The 12,569-nt window shown below is 37.9% G+C and overlaps 1 protein-coding gene across 1 annotated transcript in view; it reads right to left on the reverse strand.

Moving 5' to 3' along the window:
* Positions 1-12,569, reverse strand: part of Gucy2f (guanylate cyclase 2F, retinal) — a 92,977-nt gene that overhangs the window by 26,535 nt on the left and 53,873 nt on the right. The window contains exons 9-10 of the mRNA XM_032890124.1: positions 6,467-6,643; positions 4,246-4,396 (exon numbers count right to left, since the gene is read on the reverse strand). Of these exons, the coding sequence (XP_032746015.1) occupies positions 4,262-4,396; positions 6,467-6,643 (312 nt within the window). The 3' untranslated portion in view covers positions 4,246-4,261. The remainder of the gene's footprint in view (positions 1-4,245; positions 4,397-6,466; positions 6,644-12,569) is intronic.

Genomic DNA, 12,569 nt, shown 5'->3' on the forward strand with positions numbered 1-12,569 from the left:
ATACAAGAGAGCTAGTGATGAGTACTACTGTATAGTACAAGAAATTGAATTGATTAAAAACCAAATTTGAATAATGACTATGTTCTGATGACTTTAGACCCTATACATGTTTAAAAAAATTATCTTCCCTTTCATAGATTTTACCAGTGAGAACATTGGAACGCTGTGTAGCAGGCACCTTAACATATAAAGAAATCGACTTTTATAATATAAAGGGGAAAATCAAAAGAGGATTGTTGTTGTTGTTGTTGTTGTTATGGAGCTATATATAAAAATGATGATTTCTGTGAGGCGAAGAATGCTTAAATATGGGTAGTTTCATCAGATATAAACTAACAGCCATCTGAACTAGCTAAATTAATCTAGGAAGGCTTCCTGGAAAAGTTAAATCTCAAATGTGCTCATTAAGAAGGTCAAGGGTGCACCTTCTGGAGCTGAGAGGTAAGGGTTTTGCAGGAAGCAAGAACAGTAGGAGCAGAAGAACAAGAGGCGGAAAGGAGCAAATTGTGGGTGGTGGGAAGGTGGTAAGCAGATTAGTGAAGGGCTGAGGAATAATGAGAAGGGAGAAAGGCTTGATGAAGTGGGGGTAGGGAGGGTAGCTAGAAGAATGGGGGCAGAGGGTGAGAGGCCCTGAGAGCCAAATGAAGGCATTTGGAGTGAATACAGAAGGCAGTAGGGGTGCTGGAGCTAGAGGGATTTGATGAAAACTGTTTGGGAAGATTAATCTGCAGCCTGCACAAGCTGGATGCAAGAAGGGCTGGACTCAGGGCGATCAGCTAGGAAGTGGAGTAAGAGCTTGCACAAGGGCTGAAAGGGACCTGAGAGGGGGTACGTTGTGGCAGCATAGCCAGGAACCAGATATACTGGAGTTGGGCTTACAATAGAAATGAAAGTGACAAGGGCAGGCATCTCCTCCCCGTAGCTTTGTGAGGATGGAGTAAATGCCCTGATAATATGGAGAGGAAAGTTCAAAGAGGAGTCGGGGGTTTTGTTGTAATTGTTGTTGTAGAGCTATAGAAAAGGCACCATTTCTATGAGTTGAAGAATAGTTGAATATGGCTAATGTCATCAGATTTAAACTAACAAATATCTGAGCTAACTAAATTCATCTGGGAAGGCTGAAGAATGCCTGCTAAGGAGTACAGAAGTTAGGGCCAGGATTAAGGCTGGGGACAGCCGACTTTGCATCATGCTTAATGGGGGGATATGAAGATGGGAGCCTAGAAGACAAGTTCCTATGATGCAAGAAGGTACATACAGAACATGGGATTATTTGTTTTGCTAGTAAAAACCCAGGGAAGGAGAAAGCAGCCTTAATTTTGGACAACCAAGAAGAAAAGTTTGGAACAAGAACGTCTAGACTCAGTCTTCTTCCTGTACCTGTTTTCTCACTTTGGCTTTCAATTAACAAGCACTTCTGACTTCTCACCCAACACCCACTTCTATGAATGTCTCTGGCACACTCGTGGCAGTTGTTTTGCTCTCATGCCTCCCTCCCTAGAGAGACTGAAGTTCATAAAAATCCTGAAATGGCTGAATGATCCTTTAGTCAAAGGAATGCCTTCTCTGAAGGTGAGATTTCAAGAGGAGGCTGAGGAAGGAGAGCCTGAGTGGATATCCGAAAGCAAAACCAAAACATGGTCTTTGTCCTGGCATGCTCTCCCTGCACATTTAAAAGCATCAGAGGGGGAAGGAACTGTCTGGTAAAAAGCCAGGTGATTAAACACCATCATTTCCAAATAGTACTCTTAGAGAGCACCAACATCTAGGCTGTTAATGGCTAAAAGGAGCTTGGATCTGGGCTGCAGTCAGACAGTTGAAATGGGACAATAATGAACACTCATCCCCATCTTCCAACCCGGTTCCCCTTCCTCTTGTCCACTCCAGAAGCAAGTAACAGCCACTAGTTACTATTACACATGGGGTGTCAGAAAAACTAGAAGAAATTATTTTGCCTTCTCTTATATAAGTTGTAGCCACTACTAAGTCTGAGCTTATTCCATCAGTAAAGTCAACCTTGAAGAACCGTGCTAATAGAACATTTAATAAAATACAGAACTGCAAGTCAAGAGACCTGGGTTTCTAAATCCCAGCTTGACCAGGAATCAGTTTTAACTCAATTTTCCCAAAGCAAAAGTTGAGTCAGATGACCTTCAAAGACTGTCCAATTATAAGGCGCTATAAGCATCATCATTTAAGGTAGGAGATCAGTTCCAACATTTTATTCCATCTCATTCATTTGCTAAGCTAATGAATATTTATTCTACTAGAAACCGTGGACTCAAACCTGCTTCTTACCTCCACTGAGATTATAGTTTGGGTGTAGGGAAAAGACAACCAAGTACAAATCCCCAGTGAATTCTGTTGACCTTAAAGAGACTCTTGAAGAGAAGAACTTAGCTGGGCATAAGGAGTCATAGGAAACCACTCAGTGCAGCAGTATTTTAAGCTGAGTCCTAAAGGAGGAGAACTTAGCTATGCTCAGATAAATACTTATGATGATGAGAAAGGCAGAGTATCCCAGACAGAAAGCACAGCAAATGTAAAAGGGCTGGAAGGAAGAGGAAGCTCAATATATATAAACAACCTGAAGGAGTTCAGCGGGGCTGGATCAGAGAGATAGAGGCTATCGGTATTAAACCCATACCAAATAAGACTCATATGTCATGTAAAGGAATTTGAACTTTACCCTAAAGGCAGTAAAAAGCCATTCAGTGAGGGATACCTATAACAAAATCAGATTTGCAGTCTAGAAAGTTCCCTCCAGGTACAGTATGTGAAGAATAGGCTGCAGTTTGAAGAGTGAAGCAAAATAAGAGTGAGAAACCAAGATACAGACGGAGACTGTAGACAGTGCACACCCACTCACCCCCACACACATACACAGAGTCATAGGCACTGTTATAGGCACAGTCACACACAACTGAAGATACCCTTTTCCCACGTTATGACCGAATGTCCCTAAGGTTGAAAGTTTTGTCAGTCTGTGAAATAAATGTGAAATGAACTCTGAAAAGTATTGTGTTTTTACCTTTTCCAGATGTCTGATTTGTATAGAATGCTAAGGACCTGCCATCTCTGAAGCTATCCTCCCAACACCCTGTTGTAAGGCAAGGCAAATGGCAAACTAGGCATTCAAACTAGAATTAGACAAGTAATTACGACACAGTTATGTCAGGGACCGGGAGTGGAGGGAGAGGAGTGGGAGAGGGAAAATATCACAGTTGTCACTATGATTTTCAAGACTTTCAACTCCTCCAGAATATGAATGAACAGAGAAAGAGAAAACTGGGGTTTGTTGACTGAATGAAGACCTGAATTGAATTGCTGTGAAGTAGCCGTATGGTTTGAGTAACTCAGGAGCCTCTCTGCTCTCTAATCTGTAAGTGGGAGAGTTAGACTAAATGGACTCCTACAGTTTAGTGCTGCATGCATTTGGTTGGGGAAGTGCTGATATGATGCCCTCAAAGAACGGCTCTCTATCTGGGCATGTGGCTGTCTGTCTTTTATTGTTCTTGCCTCCCATGTAGGGAAGTCAGCAGTTGTAAAACTTGTAAGACCACTATTTTCTACCCTCCTGTCTTTCGGGGATGGTCTGTTCTCCCACACCTCAGATTTTTTCTTTTCGTCTTGATGAGTTATGAGTCTGCCAGGAATTCCTTAGTGCTGCTACTGGTGCACTAGACAGAAGACACACACACACACACACACACACACACACACAATGGATGTCACAAGCATGCCTGCTTACTTACAAGTCTGTCACTCTCTCTGAAGCCATACACACAACCCATAGAGCACTCATTTGCAGGGGGCTACCTCCTTGCTTCTTTCTCTCAAAGACACGGTACTGATACGCTCTAGTGACATCCCATTTGAGAATATACTTCGTGGGGGTCCAGCTTCTAAATTACTCTCCATTCAATCTGACAAGTATTTATTGAGTGCCTACTGTGTGCCTAGCGCTCAGCAAGATTCTCCAGGGACTGCTGGGGTGTCTAAACAATACAGCCTAATCCTGCCTCAGCAGGGACTGAACATTATTGCAATGGCTTTGTTTGGAAGGAAGGGCTGGGCTGAGGTTACAGCGTGCAGACTTCATTCAAGTCCCTTGGCTTGGAAAAGAGGCTGGATTTTCAACAAAAGTGAGGAGTTGAAATCACTCTAAAGCTTTAATTCTATGCATAGTTTCATTTGAACCTTGAAGTTACCTTGCATATCATCGAGGTACAATTCATTGCTTACCTTCTTCAGAGGTTCCTCAGAGTCTCAGCATTTCTAAAATGTTATTAAAGCCATAATCTGTCACTTTTAGTACAAAACGTCCATCTACCACACAGTTCCGAGACTTTAGCCTCCCATGAATAAATTCTCTGTGGTGTAAGTATTTCATTCCCTGCAGATGATACAACAAAACTTATTTAGACACTCACTATTTGATGCTTTTAGGGCCAATTTCTGAGGTCGTTAATGGCATTGGCAATTATGACCAGAATTCAAGCTTCTTCTCTTATTTGTAGGCAAAGGCAAAGTAAACCTTTGACAAATGTTTAGGTCCATTCTAGCTCTAAAATGTTTGGCTTTGATTAAGAATCATAGCTTGTATTTATTTAGAAGTAAGTGCTACTAGGAGATCTATTGACATCTCAAGCACAAGATGGATCCATTCGCATGTAATTGCCAGGAACTGGGAGATTCTGATTTTGCAAAACAGATCTAATGTATCTTTCATCCATTACCAGCAAAAGTGGGAACTTGGTGTGACTTTGCAGGTTGGCAATTCAACAGGAGCTGCAATTTTTTTTAAATATGTATACTATAGGCTTCTAATTCTTCAGAAAAAGCATGTATGCTTACTTATATACAAACAGAGCAAGAAGAGTGCAAACAGAAGTTTTGATTTTTATATGGTATACAATTGGAAATAAACTAAATTATCAGTAAGGGAAAGATTTATCATACATTCTTAACTGAACATTCTGCAATACTAATAAGGTCAATCCATATGTACTGATATTGATATAACTACAAACCAAATAGTAAGGACCAAATTGTGACTCTCCAAGTTATGTGATGGCATGTGTATTCAAAACAAATAAAATAGTTATAATAGAATGTAAATAGGCATGGAATGTATTTCAAATCTAGTTTCCAAATTGTTAGCTTTAGCTTAACTTAGTGTAGAGGTGATGAAAGATGAGGGTTGGATAAATGTCAATATTTCCCCACATATATTTATAGCACTTGATTTCAAATGTTAATTAAATGTACTAATTTTAAATGAAAGAATATCTAAATGAAGAAGAAAGCTAGGTATCTCTGCTCTCTAGGGTTGCTTGAGAGCCTTTACATGAATTTAAATGTGATGCATGTAAACTCTCTACCAGATGGGTTTAATCCTTCTGCACATCTGTATTTTAGTGAAGTCATCTCAGAATTGTTGATACCAAGTGTCCTTTTAGTGAGCTATTTCTGCTTTGAAACTTGATACCCCTTTGTAGTCCCATGATTTCCATGTTGTCCTCTCAGAGCCCCTATAGTCTCTATTACTTGCAAGCCTACAATAGGCAGGATTTTCTCCAGGTTAGCTAGTGCTTGACTATTACTCATATAGGCCTGGGCTAGATGTTGCAAAATAAAGACTGCCTCAGTTAGTCTCTCTGGGGCTCTCTGGGTTAGGGATTTGATCGTGGCCATCTTACAAAGTGAGGATAAGATAATATCTTCCCCTTCTGTACCTCCTTGAAAATGTTTAAGTCGCTATTCAAAACTCAAGGCTGTGATTAATGTGTACATAGCTCAACAAGTAATCAATAATTCAAACCAATTCCATTAAAATGCACATACGCAGAGCTTTATGTTATCTTGGAGAGTTCATTGTCTCTACAGAAGCTCATCCATGGACCTTTCCATAAATCTCCATTGTAATTGTCCATGGCACACACAATGAAGGTGCTACCTTATATGATCAGTGTCTTTCTCAGAGGCAAAGTTCCACATCCATACAGACATGCAAAGTCTCATCGTCTACTTCTAGACCGTGACACCTTTTAGAAAATGAAACCAAGCAGCTGCTTTTACACAACACAGAAGATTCTAGGAATGACCACTTCCCTATAGCTACAAAGCAAAGAACTGGAAGGTGGTTAAAAGTAGAAGAGAGCTTGATGTTAAACATGAGAAGAGAGGGAAATCTGGACCCCAAGTTGAGAAGGAACATGTGCAGTTATGTTCTGTATCAATACCCTAAAACACATGTAGACAAAAGGGTGATGAAAGGGTGGAGACTCAGGACTTGAGAGACAAGGAGAGTAGGTGAAATAATCACAAATGCCCATAGGAAAGAACACTCCTCAGTATTTTAAATTCCTAGCCTAAAAAGAGTAGACTAAAAACAACAGTCAAAATCTTTGTAAGTTTCAAATCTATGAGGAGAATCCAAGACTCCTTTATGTTTGCCATTAACCTTGATGAGGTCAAGCAGCAGTGATGATTTGAACATCCAATCAAGTTTCACATCGTCTTGTGTAAGTATGTCTTCTAGGCTCCTTCGAGAACAAAATTCTGACACGATGGCAAACATCCCCGAATCATAGAAGAAGCCCAATAAAGGGTTGACATTTTCATGCCGCAGGTCCTTCATCTGCAAAGAAGACAGAGACCAATCACAGCTGTCTTGTTTCGGCTGCTGCTCCTTACTGTTCACGGTACTGTACAAAAGGTACAATAAGAATATGCAAAATGTCACGATTAAGACAACTGCTGTTTTATGTAAACTGTAAAGAAATAAATAAAATATATGAGAAAAGAATAAATACAATGCAGCCACTTGTCCTAGAAGATCTCATACTCAGTGGAAAGTAGCGGGTAAGTGATCTGAAAATTATATTTATCATGTAATGTGTTTTCAATTAGACCATGAAATGCCAAGTGAGCTCAGAGATTAAATATCTCATCTTGACAGTCAGTGGGGGAGCCAGGTATCAAAGGAAGCTTTCCCAAGAACTGATAAGTAGAACACTGAAGAACATAAAAGAGTTGGCCAGTGGATCTGATGGAGGAATACTTCTGAGTTGAGAAAATTGCAGCAGGTTTAGTCTTCCCAGACTACAGTGCAGTGGGGAGGATATGAAATATCAAGCTATAGAAATAGACAGGAACCAAAAGTCATGGAGTGAATATCATAATTTCAGTATCGTATGTGACATATAATCTCATAGAGAGCCCTGGTGTGAAATATAAATAACTAAACTCTATTAATATTTCAATCACATAGATTTTCTTAAGTTAGAGTTTCCATTGTTGTGAAGAGACACCATGATCAAGACAACCCTCATAAAAGACATTTAATTGGAGCTGGCTTATAGGTTCAAAGGTTCAGTCCATTATCATCAAGGCAGAAAGAATGACAATGTTTAAGCAGGCACAGTTCTGGAAGTGCCAAGAGTTCTATATCTTGATCCAAAAGCAGCCAGAGAAGACTCCCAAAGCCCACTGTCATGATGACACTCTTCCTCCAACAAGGCCCCACCTCCTAATAGAGCTCCTCGCTGGGCCAAGCATATTAAAGTACCAGATATACTGAACATTTATACAGTATGTTTCTTTTCACTCCCAAAACAATACTTTTACGCACACAAAATTTAAATTGTAATGGCCACTAGATAAGTAAGACATAATTTAAAGATGGTAGGATGTACACAGGTGGGATACAAAGTATTTTTCTCTTTTATGTAAAAGATTTGGGTATTGTGGATTTTGGTATCTGAAGGGTTCCTGAAACCAATTCCATGAATATAATAAATACAACATTCTGGCCATACATTGTTTTATATATATATGTGAGTGTGCACACACTCATGTATACACAGGCTTAGAATAATAGCAACACTGAAGGACTAGGAACAGGTTAGATCTCAGATGTATATTGGAGCTACAAATCACATGCCATGATATGGGAAGTGAAAAAAGACTTCAAAGATTATCATATGGAGTATGGAGAAGCTGCAATCCATTTACTGGTATAGATAATACCATAAGACCTTCAGCGAGATAGTCTGAACTACACTATGTTAACCCTACGGACTATCTCATTTGCCTATTAAGCATAAAGACCTGACCCTTCGCAATTATTAGTCCACTTCAACCTAAACCAATTAAAGAAGACATGAAATCTCAGCTTACATATAATAAATTAAGCACCTTCTTCTAAGATTTCATTCTTTTATTAACCAAACAACCAAAACTATTGGTCCAGAAATTATAAAAACTGATTAGGAAAATAACTCACATCCCCTTTCCTCTATTGAAGCTAAGCATAGCAATATTATTGATGTCTAATCAATAGAATAGAAGAGCAGGGATATGCCCCCATTTCTAGGTTAAGGCTTTTAACCTAGAAGCAAATATTCTCAGTTGCATATTATTTTCCAATTCCATGGTTAAATATACATGTTTACAAGATCATAAGAGATAGCAGAGCCATAATATGGCTATAGCCTGGGTTTTTAAACCACCGCATTAAAGGATCACCTGCCAATCAAGAATAACCATCTTTTGTTATTATTTGAAAATGTTTGCAGCGTTTAACACAGTAAATGGTCCCAGTGTGGTGGCATATGCTTTTAATGTCAGCACTCAGTAGGCAAGGCAGGAAGATCTCTGTGAGTTCAAGGCTACATAGTAACCTTCAGGCCAGCGGAGGCAACATGATGAAAACCTGTTCCAGAAACAAAACATATGAAGACTGGAGTTACAGAAGAATGAATGACCACATACATGTTTTCTGGGTTCAATCTCCAGGGAAAAAATGGCATTAAATATTTGGGAGAATAACGGCATCTTTCAGATCTACATCTCTGCCTGGACTTTACAACCACCCATCCTCAGCTGCAAACATGAGAGAAGGTCCTGTTTTGAAATTATATAAATACCTACATGCAAGCATGTCCTACGGAGATTCCGAATATGATGGAGAGAAAGTCTGGAACGCACTCACAAGGTGAATGTTTACTAGGTAGACATATATTTCTCCTCTACCACGATGCTTACTTAGCAATTTAACATCAAAATTTCAAGGGTTGAATGTGTCTTATATCAGGATCTTTGGTATTCACCTCTCTAATATAATATTCTTAAGCTTTCAACTCGCAGAAATACCTGCTTCTGGGTCAAATATTTCTTTGGCCAATTAAAAAGCATACTGAAATATGGCAACATCAGAGTTAAGCCCACCTGCCTTTTCCCATACTAGGTATTATTAAACTATCCATTGATGCATATTGCAGCAGCAAGATTTTTTTTTCTACCCCAATTGCCTAATTGGCTACACATGTCTGTCTGTTTCTAGCACATTATTTTGTTTTGATAATTATATAAAGTATTGTTTATATTACCATACTGCCCTACCTACTGCCTACTACCCAAAAGTGAATAGTCATATCAAATATATTATTTAGGTACTGGAAATGGAATTTTTCAGGACTATTTTCTGCCTTATTTTAATTTTTAATCCTGTATATCTGTGCATGTTTGTGTCTGTGCTCATGCATGCATGCATGCACACACATGTATATGTGAATGCAGGTCACCTCAGACACATTAGGTCCAATGGAGCTTTAGTTTCAGGTGGTTGTGGGAATCGAACTTGAATTCTCTCAGAAAGCACAGTGTGCTCCTAACTTCTTAGCCATGTCGCCTGCCCCTATATTAGAACTTTTATGATGTAATAGAGCCAACCCAAATACCGCAAGAGCCAGAGGACTTTTTGAACTTTTTAAAAGGTATATATTTTAATTTATGTATCTGTATGTATATAAGAATGTATGACACATATGTGTGTTCCCATAAAAGCCAGAATAAAGTGGTAGATTCCCTGGAACTGGAGTTACAAAAGATAATGAGCCACCCAATATAGGGACTAGGAACTGAATTAGGGTCGTCTTGAAGAAACGCCATTACTCTGAACTGCCAAGTCATCTCTTCATCCCTGACTTTAAAAATTTTTATACCACTTTTTTTGTTTCCACATCTTTCTAACAGTGTTAGGAATATGTCAACTATTAGGAAATATAAAAATCATTACAAATAGTAAATGTGATAATAAATATAAAAGTGTATTTTATTTAATTGGATTTAGTTTCTATAAAATATATAAGCATTTAAAGTAAAATCTGACATGGAGTTAATATACATTCAAACTGTAAAACAAGGAATATAGACAAGGTAAAAAGAGCAACATGTTCACAAATTTCCCATATTTTAGGAAAAATGGTATAATATTAACTCTAAGTACATTGTGACAAATTAAAAATGTATTCAAGACTTTCTAGAACAATTAATTAAAAAATCCAATAAAGTATACCTAAGATGCAAATATAAAAAGCAAACTGAAGTCCCTACACATATTTTTAGTCCAAAGGCAAGAAAAATGAACCAAGTAAAACAGAGGAATAGATGAGATGGAGGAGAGACAGCTGATCAAACTTTGAACAATTTCAGATGGTGCCCCAGTGTACTAAAGACTCTTCTTACTGGCTAGAGGTTGCAGAATAGTGTGGAGAAGGGGCAAAAGGAAACAAATGCATGTTCCTTGAAAGAAGTGAACGTTAAAACCCAAAAGATGTTAAAGTAACATGATAGGAAAATAGACTACTAAAATCAAATCAGAAAAATAAGTATTCCCAGAGCTAAAAGTGAGTGTTTTATAATAATAAAAGACCTTGCTATCATAAATGTGCATGTGTAGCTGTGTCCTGGAGCTGAGGAAACAAATTTTACAGAATTCTTTCATTACATAGGTAGGTAAAAATAGAAAAAAAACACTCATAATGAAAGTATTTACAAAACCATAATCAGAAAATATTTAAAATTGGTTATTTTTCACATAGACATGCAAAGTATTTACTAATACGCTAACTTGTATACCTATAACATTAGGACATCAAAGAATGCAAAGAAAAATCATGGAATTAATAAACAGGGAAGTTTTAATAGTAAGTGAAAACCATATTGACAAGAATATGGTAAAGATACCTAAGATACAAAATGATCCTATCAATAAATATGGCAAAAAAAATCTCTAAAGTATCGTCCAGAAGTTCTTGACAGTGTTCAATGAACAAGTGGAATTTATCCCAGCTATATTAAAGTTTATCCAATACTTATTTTAAAACAATGTAAATTACTATATTAACCAAATAAAGACATAAACAATAGCCATATCAAAAGGTAGAAAAAATGGTTTTGAGAAACTTGCATGATAAAAATTCATACACACACACCTATGTGTGTGTGTGTGTGTGAGAGAGAGAGAGAGAGACAGAGAGACAGAGACAGAGACAGAGACAGAGACAGAGACACAGAGACAGAGAAAGAAACAGAGAGACAGAGACAGAGACAGAGACAGAGAGAGAGAGAGAGAGAGAGAGATTTACAGTTAACATGAACTGTATTAAATCCTTTTCTTTTAGAACCAGAAATATGGCAAAGATGTTGACCTCCCTAACCAATTGAAAAGCTTTTTATGCATGCATAATGATTGAAGAATAAAATGTAAATAATAGGGAAGAAGGGAAGGATGTTTCTTATAATAAATGTCAACCAATAAGTACAGAAAATTTTAATATTATAAAATTATCAACTAGTAAGTAAAATAGTGAATAAGACTGGGCTATAAAAAAAAATCAAAAAGACCCAAGCATGGTGTCTCACACCTCTAATCTCAGTTCTTAGAAGGCTAAGGTAGGATTATTGCTATGATTTGAGGGCCAGCCTGTACTACAAAGTGAGCTACAGGCCAACGTTTTTTACAGAGTGAGATCCTAGCTCATAAAACCAAGCAGACTATCTCTATGATTCAAACTGTGTAAAAACTTATGTATTAATTACTGTGAGGAAAAGTAACTCATTGGCAAGGAAACCATGTAGCTCAACAAAATACTCCAAGTTAATATCACCAGTGAGAAATTGTGTGCCTTTTGGATAAAGTGCACAAAAGAAGAGTACATCACTCCTCAAATGATCTGACTAAAGATGCATAAAGCAAACCATAAGAATATTAGGCAAAACCAGGTGGAGGGGTGATCTACCAGTAACTGGCCAGAATTCTTTAAAAATAATAAGGTGAAAAGTAGAGCACTCTTAGAAGCTCTCGTATTAACAGACCCCAAAAAGACATATAGCAAACTACAATATGAGAACATAGAGTGTAAGCTGACATCAGAAAAAATTGCTTTATAATTGTTTTCTATCACTGTAGCCCAAGTAAACTGAGCAAATGGTAAGCAAGTGCCAATCTGAGCAGAGTCCACAAAAGTCCCCAAAAGATTCCGGAGGGTTCGTCCATAAGATTGAATTATGCCAAAATTAAAAGTCAACACACACAAACACACACACAAACACACACACACACACACACACACACACAGAGGAAAAAATGATGTAATGCACAACTCCTACTTTTGTTTATTCACACTCTTGTATTTTGTCAACTTCCCCCAGTTTGAGTCACTTTGTCTTTTTATTTTGAATATAGATTTGGGGAGGTTAGCCTCTCGGGTTATAAAATC

Source organism: Rattus rattus, chromosome X, assembly GCF_011064425.1.
Source record: "Rattus rattus isolate New Zealand chromosome X, Rrattus_CSIRO_v1, whole genome shotgun sequence".
NCBI classification, from domain to species: domain Eukaryota; kingdom Metazoa; phylum Chordata; class Mammalia; order Rodentia; family Muridae; genus Rattus; species Rattus rattus.